Source organism: Nilaparvata lugens, chromosome 3 (genome assembly GCF_014356525.2).
Source record: "Nilaparvata lugens isolate BPH chromosome 3, ASM1435652v1, whole genome shotgun sequence".
In the NCBI taxonomy this organism is placed as follows: Eukaryota; Metazoa; Arthropoda; class Insecta; order Hemiptera; family Delphacidae; genus Nilaparvata; species Nilaparvata lugens.
The window spans coordinates 42,803,261-42,821,016 of NC_052506.1; the positions used below are offsets into that span (position 1 = coordinate 42,803,261).

Below are 17,756 nucleotides of genomic sequence, written 5' to 3' on the forward strand. Positions count from 1 at the left end.
TGATCACTGATCTAGATTCAATAATAAAGTGAGAATACAAGTAATAGGTAAGATGGAAAGTAATAGATGAGTCCCTACCAGCTAAAACTGCCTTCAAGAAAGCAGATGGGACCTCTCCGGCCACTAATGAGGGTAATGAAGCAGATTCAGAGGACAATAGAGTGTGATAGTCGAGAGTTGAAGGATGAACCTTTTTGGAACAATAGCCCAGTGTACAGGTAGCGTGGCCCCGTCTCCTTTCTTTAACCCTAAAAACATTGTTCAAATAAAAGATAAATTCTATTGCTGAATTATAAATAATTCTAATAAAACCTGTCGAAGTTCAACAATTAGAAGAATCGTCGCTTTGGCCCTTTTGATGATCTCAGTGTCTGTGGCGGCGCATCCTAATTACATTTTTCGGCAATTTTGAATTTAAAACATGATGTGTAAATGTATAGCGTAATTCTTTCCAGTTTCTAATAATATGTTCAAGTAGGAATAAAATCTCACCTAATCTTCAAATTTCCAAACTGAGGTTCTGAATTTAACTGAAAGACAACATCAGTATCATCGACTTTTGTGTAGATCGGTGATTGCGACAGATTGAAGTCATCTGCCACAAATGCTTCCTCTCCATCAATAGATGCCTTGAACATTGAAAAATGAATAGCAATGAATGGTTCAATTTTGAAATATATAACTTAAAACTACAAGCTCGAAACATTCATACAAATTCTTGTCATTTTCCTCCATATTACTTGTTGTCCGTTTCTTTGTATGTTCTACAATAACTTTAGACAGAATTGACAATCAGCTTCAAATTTTAAACACATATTTTTTGAACCTTTTTACAACTTTCTTCATTGGACAACAAAATTGAATCACTACTTCGTTTTTTGTGTAGTTGAGAAGTTGATATTGTGGTAATTACTACATCACTACTTCGTCCTATTTCAGGATATAAAAATAACATTGACAGTACATAACAAAAAAGTTGATGTGATTTATCATTCAGTCAGCTGGAGTAAATTGCATGCTATTTATGTAATTTTTCCATTCATTTAAAAAAACTTATGCTATTTGGGAGTTATCACACAGACTATCCTTTATGTGCCGACACATGACTTCAGCTGAATAATACACAATGTTTATTTGATTTATAAGTTCTATATTAACTTGCCAACATCTGGCTGCCTGTCTATTGTCTGTTTGTAACATACACGTAATATTAATAATCGTCCTATACTGTAGCAATTTATGTTTATATGTATATATGTCTGTTTATATTCTGTTTACATGTCAGAATGTCACCGGATCTCAAAAACGGCTCCAACGATTCTCACGAAATTTGGAACACAGTAAGTTTATGATATAAAATTCGATTGAACTAAGTTTCATTACATTAAAGGATTATATCCTTGGGAAAACAGCTGAGAATGTCGTCGTCTTTTGATAATGGAATTGTGTGAGAGTGAGACAACATTTTTTCAGATGTTGAACTATTGCATTTAATAGAAATATTATGCGGCAAGAAATTAATCGACATAATCAAAAAGAAATAGGATTGAATATGAGTTGAATGAATCTAAAAAAAACACATTATCAATTATGATGCTATCAGTGTAGAATAGTACATAGTATATTAATTAATATTTTAGCAAACATTGTATATCATTATAAATATTAATGAATATTCCTCTTTCCTTATAAATGTTCTATGTTTTTGTATTTCAGAGCGAAGCTCAGTCCCCATATACAGAGTGGGTGAAAAGTCTGAGAACAGCTTAATATTATTTTCCTACACAAAGGTAATTTGAAGGTGAGAGTGATTGGGGATCCTACTCAAATTGAAAATACTTCTTTAAAACCCTGGTCCGCCATCTTGGATTCGACATTCTGAATGCAAATTTTTCTAATAGGAAGGTGGTCATGCGATGATTTCGATACTGAATTTCAAGAAAAAATGAATGGCGAAAACCGCATATCGATATCTCAAACAGTTTTGAAGATATTCACATTATTAATCAATAATATTTAAAGAAAAAAGTATGAGAACGGCTTAGTATCTCATGGAAAAATGAGATTTCAAGATGGTTGTGATTGGGGTTGTGATTTCTACTCAAATTGAAAATACTACTTTACTATGATTTTAAAAATCTGGTCCGCCATTTTGAATACAAATTTATTTTTCAAAAAGGAAGGTGGTCATGCGATACTTGATTTCAATACGAAATTTCAAGACAAAATGAATGGCGAAAACCGCACATCGATATCTCAAACCAATTGGAAGATATTCACATTATTAATCAATAACATGCAAATCATAAATGAAATAAATAGGTGGTATCGATTAATAATGTGAATATCATCCAAACTGTTCGAGATATCGATGTGTGTTGTTTTCGCCATTCATTTTTTCTTGAAATTCCTTATTGAAATCATGTATCTCATGACCACCTTTCTATTCAAAATAATAGAGTTGCATTGAAAATGGTGGATCTAAGATGGCAGTCCAGGGTTTTAAAGTCAAAGTAGTATTTTTAATTTGAGTAGGATCCCCAATCACACTCATTGTCGAATAACCTTTGTGTATGAGATATTAAGCCGTTCTCGGACTTTCCACCCACTCTGTTATATTACTACATTGCAGTTGCTATGACGTTGACAAATTTGCTATGACTATTTTTCACTTTCCTTGCCCTATGACCATAGGTAAGGTTTGTTTTCCGAAAAAAATTAAGATACCCCAGTTTCTAAATTTCTCTACGTTTCAAGGTCCCCTAAGTCCAAAAAAATGTTTTTTGGGTATTTGTGTGTGAGTGTGTGTGTGTGTGTGTGTGTGGTGTGTGTGTGTGTGTGTGTGTGTGTGTGTGTGTGTGTGTGTGTGTGTGTGTGTGTGTGTGTGTGGTGTGTGTGTGTGTGTGTGTGTGTGTGTGTGGTGTGTGTGGTGTGTGTGTGTGTGTGTTGTGTGTGTGTGTGTGGTGTGTGTGTGTGTGTGTGTGTGTGTATGTGTGTGTGTGTGTGTGTGTGTGTGTGTGTGTGTGTGTGTATGAGTGTATGTGCGTCTGTGTACACGATATCTCATCTCCTTACAATATAAGGATCCGACACAAACAATTTCGATTTGATGCAATTCAAGATGGCCGATAAAATGGTGAAAATGATGTCAAAAACAGGGGTTTTTGCGTTTTTCTCAAAAACGGCTCCAACGATTTTAATCAAACTCATACCTAAAATAGTTATTAGTAAGCTCTATAAACTGCCACAAGTCCCATATCTGTAAAAATTTCAGGAATTCCGCCTCATCTATGCAAAGTTTGATTTCAGATTCCCAATTATCAGGCTTCAGATACAATATAAACAAAAAATTCAAATGGGAAAGAATGAGCATGAAAATCTCTACAATTAATGTTCAGTGACATTTTCACCAAAAATTGAAAATAAGCTCGAAATTCGAGAAAATGTGCTTATTCAATTATTGCAAACTGTTGGCAACTGTTGATTCTATTAAATCATTCACTATGAAGAGATAGCAGATCTCGTGTGTCTCCAGCGTTATGGTCCTGTCACCAACTGGCTCAGATCTTTGAATAGTAGATTTGAGATGCGCGAGAACACCAGCGTCAGGTGATAAATTTTCATAATGGCAAGGAAAATTGTGTGAGTGCGCCACACCAGATTTTTTTTTATGTTCAAAGTGTTAAATTTGTGCATTGGTCTGGCCAGAGAATTCGAACTGTAGCGCCAAAATGCCAGACTGCAGTTCTGCCAATAGCAGGCTTGTTTGCGCCAGCGCAGATTGTCCAGCTGTTTTGACCTTGTCGATGTCTTTTTCCCAGTCCATCTTGTTTCGTCAGCTCATCTTGTTGTGCAAGACCGAGTTTGTATTTTGTCATGTAATTTCGATCGGAAATTTCTTGTAAATAATTGTTTGAGTGTCGTGTGTGTGAATTATGAATATAACAGCGTAAATAGTATTGAGTTGAATTAATTTGAATCGGATTTGAATTTATAAAGAATCCAGTTTGAGCTTTGTTTGAAACACAGTGTATGACCTGCAAGTTGAACACAGAATCAACGCGAAAAGGCAGCCCGGAAGCAAACCTGTCTTTTTCCCAGATTTCATCCCACCCTGAACCTGATCAAAACACCTAATAAAGGCTTCGAAGGGCAAGTAGACAAGATTGGATTAAATCTGGTGAGTTTTTGCTCTTTTTTTATTGTTCATTAATGCAGAGTTTAACTGTACAAATAACCTGGCTCAAATTGAAGATTAAATTTTGCCCCTTGTTTGTATTTGATTATTCTTCTTCTTCTTCTTCTTCTTTGTCTCTCCCCAGTATGCCTTACAGCGTTGGGGTAGCCTCGGTCCACTTCCTCCATTTATCCCTATCCATCGCCATCCTCCTCATCTCCCGAACCGTCTTCCCTCTTCTTCTCCCTATCTCCTCAATGCGATCCTCATATGAATACCTCGGGCGCCCCACCGTTCTTCTTCCCTGTACTCTAACATTTACAAACTGTTTTGCCTTGCTTTCGTCCCTCATCCGTTGTACATGTCCATACCAACCCAGCTGCCTCGTTTCTATTCTTTCCCCAACATCTCTCATTCCCACTTCTTCCCTTATTCTAGTATTTCTTACTCTATCCCTTCTAGTCTTACCAACTGTCTTTCTGTGGCATTTCATCTCTACAGTCCTTATCTTATTTTCGTGGCTTGATTTTATTGGCCAACTTTCGCTTCCATATAGCATGATGGGCTCTATTATTGTTCTGTATACCTGGTTCTTTATCTTTTTATCCAGCTCTCTTTTTCCAAATATACAGTCTTTTATTGCATAGTAGGCAACAGCTCCCTTTCTCACTCTGTTCAGCACCTCCCTATCAATCCTTCCATCCTCCGAAATCACTGTACCCAGGTATTCATATTTCTCCACCTGTTCCATCTCCTCTCCATTCACCATTATATGCATATTATCTCTCATTCCTTTTGACACTGCCATCACCTTGCTTTTCTTGACATTGTATTTGATTATTTGAATAGTAAATTACAGTCCTCTGGTAGCTCTAGCCTGAGCTTTGTTCAGAACATTTCTTGGTCCTGCTAGGCCGTGATGAATTTAAATTTGTAATTTGTTGATTAATTCACACACATTGGATTTAAGCAGTTTCGTATTTGTCCAATGTTGGCATGTTGAGAATGGTCTGATCTATGCTCAACTTAAGTTTGTTGTAGCCTTGTTCTAGAGCAAGGTTTCTAGTCAATTTGTATTTGTCTGAAATTAAATTTATTTCAGTTAAAATTGTAATTTTCCTGAAACTAGGCTGATTGTGCTCTTTTTCGGGAATTTGTTTGTTTGTTGGAATTTGTATTGTCCATTTTGTTATACATGTTAGTGAAGGTTAATCACCAGCATGAATTTGTTTGTTCAATTCAACAAGTTATCGTTTGTATGTGAGTTGTTGGAAGAACATTATCTAATCACATAGTTTTGTCTTCAGCAGTAACTTATCTTGTGAATTGATAATCAAAGTTTAACTTTGATAACTTACTAGTTGTGATTCTTCCTTTCATCTAGTTTTGAACTCATTATTGTTTTATTGTCTGTTGTTTGTATTGTCGGGGCTGAATTGTTTTGTGTATGAGTTCAAGATGGAGGAAAAATTAAGAAACAAATCAGGGTGCATCGCGCTAAACTGGAACAATTGTATGCCAGATTGCAAAGAATTTATGAACTGTCTAAAAATGTCTCTGATCCAAAAGTTGCTGAGCAATTTTCAATCTTGTATCCTCGGGTGTCTCAGACCATTTCAGATTATGAAAGGACAGAATTAGTGGTTAATGAGTGTGAACTTGAGTTGAATAAAGATCATGTTGTAGCATTCAACAACTCACACCTAGATCTGTTTCAGTATATTGAAGTAGCGGCTAACACTCTCAAACAGAAAGAGGCGACTGATGCTATTGCTCAATCTTCGGCAGCTACAGCAGCTAGTGCACAGCCGGTCGTGTCCGAGTCGGTACTGCCTAGAATCGACCTTCCGAAATTTGATGGGAACCAGACTCAATGCTCGGTGTGAACTATTTAAGGCATTGGTACATGACAACAAGAGTTTGAACGATCAGCAGAAGATCCAATATCTTGTAAGTAGACTTACTGGACAAGCAGCAAATATTTGTCGTCATTTGCCACCATTGGCTAACAATTATCAAATAATTTGGCAGGCATTATTGACCCGCTATAACGATCCACAGGCACAAGTCGATGCCTATTTCAAACAAATTTTTGAATTTCGTCCAATAAAATCAGAATCAAAGGCAGGTTGTATTGCGATTTTGGATGGGTTTTGCAGTTCAATCAATGCAGTGAAGAGATTGCGACTCACTGATTTGTCAGACTCGATATTCCTCTATCATGGCTTGAGATTGCTGGATCCAAGTTCTCGTAGAAATTTTGAATCAGCTGTCCGTGACAAGGCTATGCCAACTTATACCGATTATGTCAAATTCATTGAAAAGCAAATTAAGACTCTTCCTTCTGATGAGAAACAGACTGAATCGTTTAATATGAGGCACAAAAAGGATAATAAATCAAAAGTGTTTGTGGTTCAATCTAATGATTCATCTAACGATGCATCTAGTAAAAATCCCAATTGTCTGAAGTGCTCAAAACCGGGTCATCGGTTAGTAGATTGTGAAAGTTTCTTGAAAATGACTCCTTGGGATCGTTATTGTTTGATTAAAGGAGAGTTTTGTTGTTTTCATTGTCTTGATGTGGACCATTTGAGTAGAGATTGTCGTAGTAAAACTCAGTGTGCTCAATGTTGAGAATCTCATCATTCTTTATTGCACTTTTCCAGATCAAGATCCAATGAAGGTGTTGCGTCCTCATCGAACTCCAAGGCAGGTGGCACATCACCTATTAGTTGTTGTTCTACATCCAACAATGTAGAAAATTCGACCGTTGTGTTGTCGACCATCACTGCACATGTTCGAGATTGTAATGATCAGCTTTGTGATGTTCGTTTCTTGGTTGACACCGGGAGTCAGTGTCATTTTGTTACAGCCAATTTGTGTCGGCGTTTGAGACTACCATTCCAGCCCATGAAAACCGTTGTTCGTGGATTCGGTGGTGGTACTAGTAAAGTTCGAGGTCGTACTTGTGTGTTGATTCAGTCGAAGTTGGATCCTACCGTCAAGTTTTCAATGGATGCCACAGTGGTAGATAAAATCATCGACAAGTTGCCTTCTTGTGAAATCGACAGAACCAAACTTCATCATCTTGAAAATCTCACACTGGCTGATGACAATTCTACCTTCCTAGTAGAATAGATGGCATCATTGGTGCGGAGTTAGTTCCTCACTTGCTACGTGGGAGTCCTAGTACAGGTGAATCGCTCGAATTGATGACTGTTAATAGTGTCTTTGGTCACATTCTGATGGGGAGAGCGCCGATTCTCACTTCAACAAAGAATGTGTCGAATTGTTTTACAGCCATCTGTAGTCCATTCGTTAGTAGTCCATCGTTGGATAGTTTTGTGGAACGTTTTTGGGAGTTGGAATCGTGCCCTGCACCAAGCTGTCAACTGAAACCGGAAGAGTTGGAGTGTGAGGTAAATTTTCGGAAGTCTGTACATCGTGTGAATTCTGGTCGTTTTGTTGTTGCCTTGTCATTTGCGGAGCCGCCCAGCAGCTTGGGAGATTCGTATGCTGTCGCCGAACGCAGACTGCTGACTTTGGAGAGACGATTAGAGCTTGACAGCAATACTCGTATTTCATATCATGAAATATTGATCGATTAGGTACCTACGTCAGGGTCACATGTCGTTTGTAGCAGATCAGACAGACTGAGGTGGTTACTACATACTGCATCACGCCATCGTGAAAGCAAGCAGCACTACCACACCCATCCGAATTGTATTTGATGCTGGTTCCAGAACATCATCGGGTTTGTCATTGAACCAGGTTCTTCATGCTGGTCCCAAATTGCAGACTGACATTTTTGTTTTGTTAGTTAATTTTCGTTTGTTCCCAATCGCACTAACTGCCAACATTAAACAAATGTATCGACAGATATTAGTGGAGGATTCCTGCCGTCGTTATCAGCGTGTATTGTGGAAATTTTCGCCAGAGGATCCAATCGAAATCTATCAGCTCAATTGTGTTGTTTTTGGTGTTTCAAGCTCTCCATATTTGGCGCTTCGCACTGTCCACCAGCTTGTAGAGGAGGATGGAAATCGTTTTCCAGCAGCCAAGGCGAGAATACCAAGAGACATGTTCATGGACGACTTAGTCACATCTGTCGCCACAGAGTCAGAGGCCGCGGAGCTGTATCGTCAGTCCAAGCAGCTGTTTGAGGGAGGAGTTTTCTCACTCACAAAGTGGACTTCAAATTCATCATCAATGTTGGAGAATTTCTCAGAGGAAGAGAAATCGTTTTCGTACAAGGATTTCGAAGCAGACAACTCCTTGGCTATCTTGGGATTGAATTGGCAACCTAGTACTGATCTGTTTCAGTTTTCAGTCAAGAGTGGTGAGGTCGTCGCTACTAAGCGTTCTATTCTGTCAGTGATGGCTCGGATCTATGATCCACTTGGTCTCTTGTCACCGTTTACATTATTTCTAAAATGTCTTGTCCAGAACCTGTGGAAATTAGGAGTGGATTGGGACGAGAAGCCGCCTGAGTCTATCTGCACTCTTTGGGAGAATTGTCAAAAAGAGTTGCCTCTATTGTTGAAATTTGCTGTTCCATGTCACGTTGGTTTGTTTCAGGAATCCCACATCAGTTTGATTGGTTTTTGTGACGCATCATTGTCTGGTTATGGTGCAGTTATCTATGTGAAGTCGCAGAAGGGGAGCGAGGAGCCAAGAGTTGTATTATTGTGTTCAAAGTCCAAGGTAGCACCATCTAAAGTTGTTTCAATACCTCGTTTGGAGTTGTGTGCGGCACTCTTGTTGGCAGAACTCATGAATTCAGTAGTCACTATTATTAGTGAACATTGTCATGTGTCTTGTATTGTCGCACTCTCTGATTCTACAGTCACCTTGTGTTGGATTAATGCTCCATCCGCGAAATGGCAAACTTTTGTTGGTAATCGCGTCGCAAAAATACAGGATTCTTGTATACAGGAGTGGATGCATGTTGCCGGAATTGAATATCCCGCTGACTGTTTGTCTAGAGGTTTATCACCAGTTGAGCTTGTGAACTTTCCGTTGTGGCTCTCAGGTCCATCATGGATAGCAGAGGACAAATGCGATTGGCCCATCCGAACTGAAATGGAAGAGATAGTGGATCCACCGGAGGCAAAAAAACCGTCAGTGTTGACAGTCACAAAATCTCCTGATTCTAACAGCAATGCAGTATATTCATTGATTGGTCGTTGTTCGGATTATGGTCGTCTTTTGAGAATTGTAATTCTTAAATTTTTACGAATCTTACCCCAATCAGAAGAATCAGATTTCGATGTTGCTGAGAGGTATCTATGTAAAGTGGTACAGAAGATACATTTTTCATCTGAATTTGTGCAATTAGAGAAGGGAGAGGATTGTTCTATGCGCCTACGTCGCCTGTCTCCATTCATTGATAGAGGTGTGATTCTCGTCGGCGGTCGTTTGTCTCATGCTGGACTGGAATTTGAGACTTGTCATCAGATGATCTTACCAAAATCTGACACTTTTGTATTGATGTTGATTGATTATCATCACAAGAAGAATTGTCATGCTGGACCTTCGTTATTGTTGTCCTTGATCAGACAGAAATTCTGGATACTGTCTGCTCGCTCTATTATTCGTATTTGTGTCTTTAAGTGTAATTGTTGTTTCCGTGTTCGCCTAAAAACTGGTATTTATAAAAGACCAGTAACAAAATTATATCCACTCCCAACTCAATAGTTGTTGTGCTTGTTGTATTTTTTTCTTTGTGTTGTTTTTTGGTGTTGGTGTTTTTTGTTCTTTTTGGCATGTCTGGATTTTTTTCCTTTCTGTGGTTTTTTTCAGTTTTGTAACTTGGCTGAAAAAAATTGTTTTTCAGAGGCGGAGGTATGGTCTGGCCAGAGAATTTGAATTGTAGTGCCAAAATGCCAGACTGCAGTTCTGCCAATAGCAGGCAAGTTTGCGCCAGCGCAGATCGTCCAGCTGTTTTGACCTTGTCGATGTCTTTTTCCCAGTCCATCTTGTTTTGTCAGCTCGTCTTGTTGTGCAAGACCGAGTTTGTATTTTGTCATGTAATTTTGATCGGAAATTTCTTGTAAATAATTGTTTGAGTGTCGTGTGTGTGAATTATGAATATAACAGCGTAAATAGTATTGAATTGATTTAATTTGAATCAGATTTGAATTTATAAAGAATCCAGTTTGAGCTTTGTTCGAAACACAGTGTATGACCTGCAAGTTGAACACAGAATCAATGCGAAAAGGCAGCCCGGAAGCAAACCTGTCTTTTCCCAGATTTCATCCCACCCTGAACCTGATCAAAACACCTAATAAAGGCTTCGAAGGGCAAGTAGACAAGATTGGATTAAATCTGGTGAGTTTTTGCTCTTTTTTATTGTTCATTAATGCAGAGTTTAACTGTACAAATAACCTGGCTCAAATTGAAGATTGAATTTTGCCCCTTGTTTGTATTTGATTATTTGAATAGTAAATTACAGTCCTCTGGTAGCTCTAGCCTGAGCTTTGTTCAGAACAGTGCATAGAAGCTACTATTAGTGTTCACTAACACTTGATTATTTAATGTAGGTACTCATTCATTCCATTTTTGTATAAATGAAATAAATTCTATTAGTATCTTTAAATGTTAAGATCATTGAAACTGTTTGAGATATAGATGTGCGGGCTTCGCCATTAATTTTCTTTTGAGATTCTGTACCGTATCGAAATCATGTATCACATGACCACGTTTCCATTTGAAAAAATGAAGTTGAATTCAAAATGATACTGTATTCGAAATGAAGTTGGATCCATTAGACGGACCAAGATGGCAGACAAAAGTTTTGAAGCAACAGAAAATAGTTTTTTTTTTCAATTGGAATGGAATCCTATTATATCAAGCGAGCAATTTTTTATATCTGTATATATTTTTATTTTTGGTTATTTGGTTATTCATATTTATTTATGGTTATTTATGTCCAACGATTTTCACGATATTTGGATCATAGTAAGTTTATGATATAAAAATTCGATTGCACTAGGTCTGATCCTAAAAACTCGCTGAAGGAAATGGATAATTCATCCTTGGAAAAACAGATGATAATTTCAATGTCTATCGATAACAGAAGATGCGTTTGCCTGTGTGGGAGATCAGCTGTGTCATAAATCAGCTTACCATATCTCGCGAGAAATCTAGAAATTTTAATAGACTCTATCAAAATAATTTGATTTGTTGACATGACATGGTATACATCATAATATTCAAAGTTAATCATTATTTTACAATTTTAAGTGATTAGTGAGTGTTATTCAATTTGGTTTGTAAACAATCTAAATTGGAACTTTTCTGTTTTCAAATATTTGGACTGAAAATTAGACCTGAATTTAAGTGTATGGAACATAACCTACTTTTTGGACCATTTATAGTGTTTAAATCAAAATTCGGGGAAGAAACAGTTTTGGGCTGTGCCTGTTAGTCGTTCCCCAATCATTTTTAAGAATTGTGTTCTGTTATTTATCAATAAATAACGAGCAAAGCCCCGATATTCACCATGATACCTACTGTCATATATCATACTTGAAATATAAATATTTAGCTGCTTCCATAAATATTCTCATCAACTCTCTATAATTACAAGTTGCGGATTTGAGAGACAATACAACAGTTCATGAGCGAGTTCTTCAACCCAGGGGTCACTAGTAATAAACTGTATTAAAATTACACTGTTCTCTATCAATATCTATTGATAAACATTATAAAAGGATGAAACTATATTCTTTGAAAGTTTTTAACAAAATGATAATGTTACATTTTTAAATACAGTAATGTAATAGAAAATTTCTTATTCTGAGAGGGATATCAAGACTGTAAATATAATTTTTGAAAAATACATTTTCCTAATAATACCGAAATCATAACTTGATGATTTCTCACACATTATTTTGTTTCAAAAGATATTGTCAATTGTATTGTCAATAAATATTGTCAAAATCAATATTCAATAATAAATAATTCCATGCACTATTCTTTTATCTCATCTTATTATAAATTAAGTTACCATAAGTTATTAAAAAAAATGTAGATCATTGTGATTCATTATGATAAAAACTAGGTTCAATATTAAAAGCAACATTTCAAAATTCTTCCACTTTACTTAGTCACGTTTGCACAGTACCAGTTCAAACGGATTCTCAGTTTAAACTGGATTAAATCCATATTGAGTATCGTTTGTTATAATCTGTTTTATTTTGAGATTTAACCACCAGTTGATCCAATTCAGTTAAAGCTTTCACTGAACAAAGGCCCTTAATGGAATTGTGGTGAAAGAACTTACAATGAATAACCTGCTGGAATGAGCATATCGGATGTTGCAGGAAATTGGTGAGTTGTGCAACGTGATAGCAAACTGCCAACTGGTGGGCGGCGACTTGCGTCTGTTGTTAGTGTTGACGAACGAACGAGCCCGCAAGTCAGCTTTGGCCAATATGGCGGCGGCCAGAGCACACACGTGTTTGCGAGCCTTGGCATCCAGCTGCCGGCCACTGAAGCCACTTGGGTACACTTGGCTCAGATAGGCCGTGCTTATGTTGCCACTCACAAACTGCGGCTCGGTCAGGATATCACGAAGCAAAGCGATGTTGTGAGCCACGCCTACAAAGTAATTTATGGATATTGCATTACCGGTACTGGCTTATTATGGCTGTACATATTCTAAACGGTTAGGTTTATCAGAAAAATGACAGGAGTAAAAATATCTTAAAATTCTTTGTAGAATACAAAAATATCATAAAAATGGGGTTGACATTTGAAAAATAAAGTTGTCCTCCATTTTGGAAGATGGCGGCCAAATTTTCAATTTAAAATTGCATGTTGTAAAATGTCACAAAAAAGAAGGGAAGTTGCACATTTAAAGTTCTCTGTAAAATGTACGGTTAACAAGTTACCTATTGTTACACCTCATGTGAATCACCCTGTATATCAAAGCCAATGATAATCACAGAATTAAATCATGATAAGAACGTTGCAAATATCCGATGAACCTTTTTAGAGGAGACAGAAATGATTAACACAATGTTTGAATCTGTCAGCTGATGAACGGTAAGTTAGATAGTAGCCTACCGTGAAATAAATGTATGCTCATTAGCCAAAAAGCTAAAAATAAGGTCATATTCACAGACTAACTTTTTGAACTCCTATCAGAAAATATAACCTATTAAAATTTGACCATATAACACTATTGAAGATATAATGCTCTATGAGCTCATGATTATATAGCAGGGATTTTTCAATCAATCGTTGAAAAGTTATAAGGCCAAAAAGAGAAAACTAAAAGCAAGAAATCTTAATAGTGAATAAATCTCACTCACACAAAACATTCACACACACACACACACCCACACAATCACACTTACACTCACACCTCTAAAGAACATAGAGTAAAACCGCCTAGTTAAGCCCTCCCTCCCTGATCCACGCCACGACAGCCGCACTGAACCGGCGTTGACTGTCAAGCAGCCTAATATGAGCTGGCAGTGAATTCCATAATCTAATCGCACTAACATGGAATGACTTATTATATAGCTCAGTCCTGTGAATTGGAACGGACAATGAGCAAGCTCCATGACGCGTCCCACCCCTGCCAACATCACCCATGAAGCGAAACCCTGCTGCCAAGTAATTGGGAGACCGAGATTTCAAGAGTTTGAAGAGGAACATGAGTGCATGGAGACTCCTGTATTCGTGCAGTCTTAAAAGTTTGAGCTGTCCAAAGTATTGAGTAATATGTTCGTCACGTCGTAAACCAAAGATGAAGCGCACACAGTAATTCTGAGCGCGCTGCAATCTCTGAGTAAGTTGAACAGTCATGTCCATAGTCACTAAGTCACAGTAGAAAAAAAAGGGGAATATCAATGTTTTAACTAACATGATTTTAGTAGGAAAAGGTAAAAGGTGTCCAATCCTTTTCAAAGAGTTAATCCCAGCTACAACTTTGTTACTGGTCGAGTTTACATGGTCTGTCCAGTCGAGAGTATTTGTAAAAGTCAAACCAAGATTCTTCACCCTGGTGCTGTAGTCAAGTTGAACATTGTTTATTCTTATGCGGGGTAAGTCATTAAGGCTTAGTCTAGTCAAGAGTCTTGAGTGACCTACAACCATGACCTGCGATTTGCTCTCATTAATTTTTAAACCATTATTCTCCGTCCAGGTGATCACACGGGCAAGGTCATGGTTCATGTCACTCACAGCTGTCGCCGCATCACCAAGCTTGAAATGCTTATACAGCTGCAAGTCGTCAGCATACAAGTGATGCTCTGTAGTATTTAGTACATGAGTCAAGTTGTCAATGTATGCACTGAATAGCAGAGGACCCAAGATTGAACCCTGAGGGACACCTCGTCCCACTGGTCGCCAGCGCGAAGAGGAACCCCCAAGTCTCACACACTGACGTCTATTCTGCAAGTAGGACCGCACCCATGCCACCGTCGAACGAGAGAAACCCATACCCTCCAGTCTGTACAATAGGATGGGATGGAACACACAGTCAAAGGCCTTGCTGAAATCAACAAGGACAATGAGTGTGAGCTCCCTGCCATCCATTGCTCTGCGAACGTCATCAGCCACCTTGAGAAGAGCAGAATTGGTGCTGTGACCAGACCTGAATCCTGACTGGAAGTCGCTAATAAGCCCCCTACTGCAAATAAATTCACTCATCTGTTTGTGGACAATCACCTCTAGTACTTTGGAGAGCACAGATAGTAAGCTGATGGGTCTGTAGTCTGAAAGGGAGGACGGGTTGGGAGTTTTGTTTAAGGGTATGACTATAGATGACTTCCAATTTTCAGGAAAAACGGAAGTCATGAGAGATGTATTTATGATGTGGGTGATGAAGGGAAGTATCAGGGGAAGCATAATTTTTATGAATTTCAATGGTAGATCATCAGCCCCAATAGCATTGCTCTTTATTTTCAGTATAGCGGCCAAAACGTCACTTGCTGAGACACATGAAAAGTAGAATGGCTCTCCAGTTACTTGAGCTGGCAAAGAGTTGATGTAGTCATGGGCACGATCCAAGCCAACAGGTATGTCGGTAAAAAAGTTGTTGAGATCGTCCAGTGAGTGAGACACAACAGGCCCGCTCCCCTCTCCACCAACTCCAACAGACCTCAGTCTACGCCACTTACAAGCAGATGAACCAGCAGAGGAGATCAGATTTTGGAAATATCTGGATTTGGCGTTTCTGATGGTCTGCTTGCACAAATTTCTCATTCGCTTGTAGCTATTGAAATCCACAGAGCTCTTTGTGCGTCGTGCAACTCTACTACACCGATCGCGCTCGGCCATCATCCGACGTATTTCTCTTGAAATCCATGGAGCAGGATCCCTTGTCACTCTGCGCTGCACAAGTGGAATATACTTATTGAATAAATAGGATACACCATTATGCAACTCATTCACCATGTAATTAACATCATTAGTTGCGTAAATGGTTTGCCAGTTCAATGTCATCCCCTCATTGAATAACTCATGGTAGTTGATGTTTTTGTAATCTCTGTATTCAATGATTTTGGCTTCTGTTTGGGACTTTTTAAGCCATATACAAGGTAAACCATATCATGAGCAGACAGTGCAGGGAAAGGGATCTGCCCATGGCCAACAGCCGACCGCTCATCACAAACAGCAATCAGGTCCAAGAGCGTATCAGACGTAGCGGTATGATGAGTCGCCTGGAGGGGGAGCAGGGTCATGCCACCAGTATAAAACATAGTCGTGAGTTGAGTCTTGTCATAGGTGTCACGTCCTAGTAAGTCAGTGTTAAAGTCTCCCATTACAGCTATATGGCTGTACGGCAGCATGAGACGCAACAGGGTATCTCCAAAGTCACTCATGAATCCTATATGAGGTGGTCGATAACATACTCCAATCAGCATTTTAACATTATGAGATTTAATTTCAAGGAACATGTATTCGGGTCTATTTGGAATCGATGAATCGGATGAATACTTATGACTCGGCAGCAAGGCGCGCTTAACAAGGCCAAAAAGATGAAAAAATCCGAGCCAGAAGAGTTTTTCTTTAAAGAGTGACACCTTCGAGAGCTTATATCTAGATATGGAGAAATGTTACGGATAAAACTTGTAGGCTAATTTGTAAGCTTCAATTTTTTATTTAAACATAAAAATGTCCGAAACACGCATATTGTTCGAGATATATGCAAAAAAAACAAAATATGGTACTTTCAAACCCTTAGCACAAGAGGTCGGAGTGAGGACTTTAGTTATGTTTACTCCCTAACTATCCTTAAAATAGCTGCGGAGTCAAAAATTGTGTTCCAAATTTTTAGTCCTATACCTCTTCTTAGCATAATTGAAAACTGGAAAAATTCTATTCGAAGCAATAAGCAGTGATATAAGCAGAGTTGTGGCCAAGAATAGAGCAGATTACGGAAAAAACATGATTGTGATGTGATTGAGTATTATAATGTTGAGTAATAATTATCGAGAGCTTGTAAACTGCGCTTGCAAACGGCATTAGGGTATTGAGCTGAAAGGCAGAGTTCAGAATTAGTAGTCAAGGAAATCCACGTTCAAGCATCCGATAAAGAAGCCTTTATGGCGACACAGAAGAAAAATTTCCATTGCATTAATAAAGTAACCATTAACCAATCATTCATCGATCAATCGATCAGCCGGCCAGGATAGCCGAGACGACTAAGGCGTTGCGCCCTTTAGTCTCCTAGCGCTATCTGGTCGCGGGTTCGAATCCTGCCGGTAGGTATTAACCTTTGATCATCTCATCAAATCAACTTCGCACTGGCCATTACCGACTTACAAGCAATAGAAATGAATATAAACCAAATACAAGATACATATCTTACTTAATCCACCCATTATTGTTAGTTGACTGATAGCATGCTTCAATAAACCATCACCATAAGGGCATCCATAGAAAACATAAGAGAAGCAAACCATCAAGTTGCAAGAACATCAAATTTAGAGAGTAGAGAAGTAAACTTCGGAGACGATACACAAAACGTCCTATAAAATTTGTTGAATGAGAATCATTGATATTGTAGAATCTTTCCATGATTAAAAAAACACAGTTTTATTTGTGTCACATCCACATTTATTAGACTTTTACACAGGACTGTAGTTTCATGTTGAAACCAAAACATTTTCAGCTGTAGTTTGTTGATTTCAGCAGCTGAATTAGATTTCAACAATGTGTTGGTTTCAACACGAAACTGCAGTCCTGTGTAAAAGTCTAATAAATGTAGATGTGACAAAAATAAAGCTGTGTCTTTCAAACGATCTATGAAGTTCAGTAACTGTAAAAAGCTTTTTCCTCCACCTCATGTCTAAAGTGCTTACTTTACTCCCTGGAACATAATAGGCCTACTAAATTGTCACTTTTTTGCTCTCGGGAGGAAAAAACAGGAAAAATCCCTAGAGCGTAGAAGTACGGTAACTCCATTTAAATAACATGGGAAGCATCTCTATTTTAAAAACGTACATTTGAAATAGGTTAAAAGTTCTAATCTGAGATGAGGAAGCATATAGAGTAGTCATTAAACCAACTAGATTCAATACCTCAACCAGACATTTGATCAATATATGAAATTTATGTT

At 38.1% G+C, this 17,756-nt stretch overlaps 1 protein-coding gene across 1 annotated transcript in view; it reads right to left on the bottom strand.

The window, feature by feature from the left end:
- LOC111045727 (propionyl-CoA carboxylase alpha chain, mitochondrial) overlaps positions 1 to 17,756 on the bottom strand; it is a 205,471-nt gene that overhangs the window by 57,239 nt on the left and 130,476 nt on the right. The window contains exons 11-12 of the mRNA XM_039423810.1: positions 12,465 to 12,781; positions 493 to 629 (exon numbers count right to left, since the gene is read on the bottom strand). Of these exons, the coding sequence (XP_039279744.1) occupies positions 493 to 629; positions 12,465 to 12,781 (454 nt within the window). The remainder of the gene's footprint in view (positions 1 to 492; positions 630 to 12,464; positions 12,782 to 17,756) is intronic.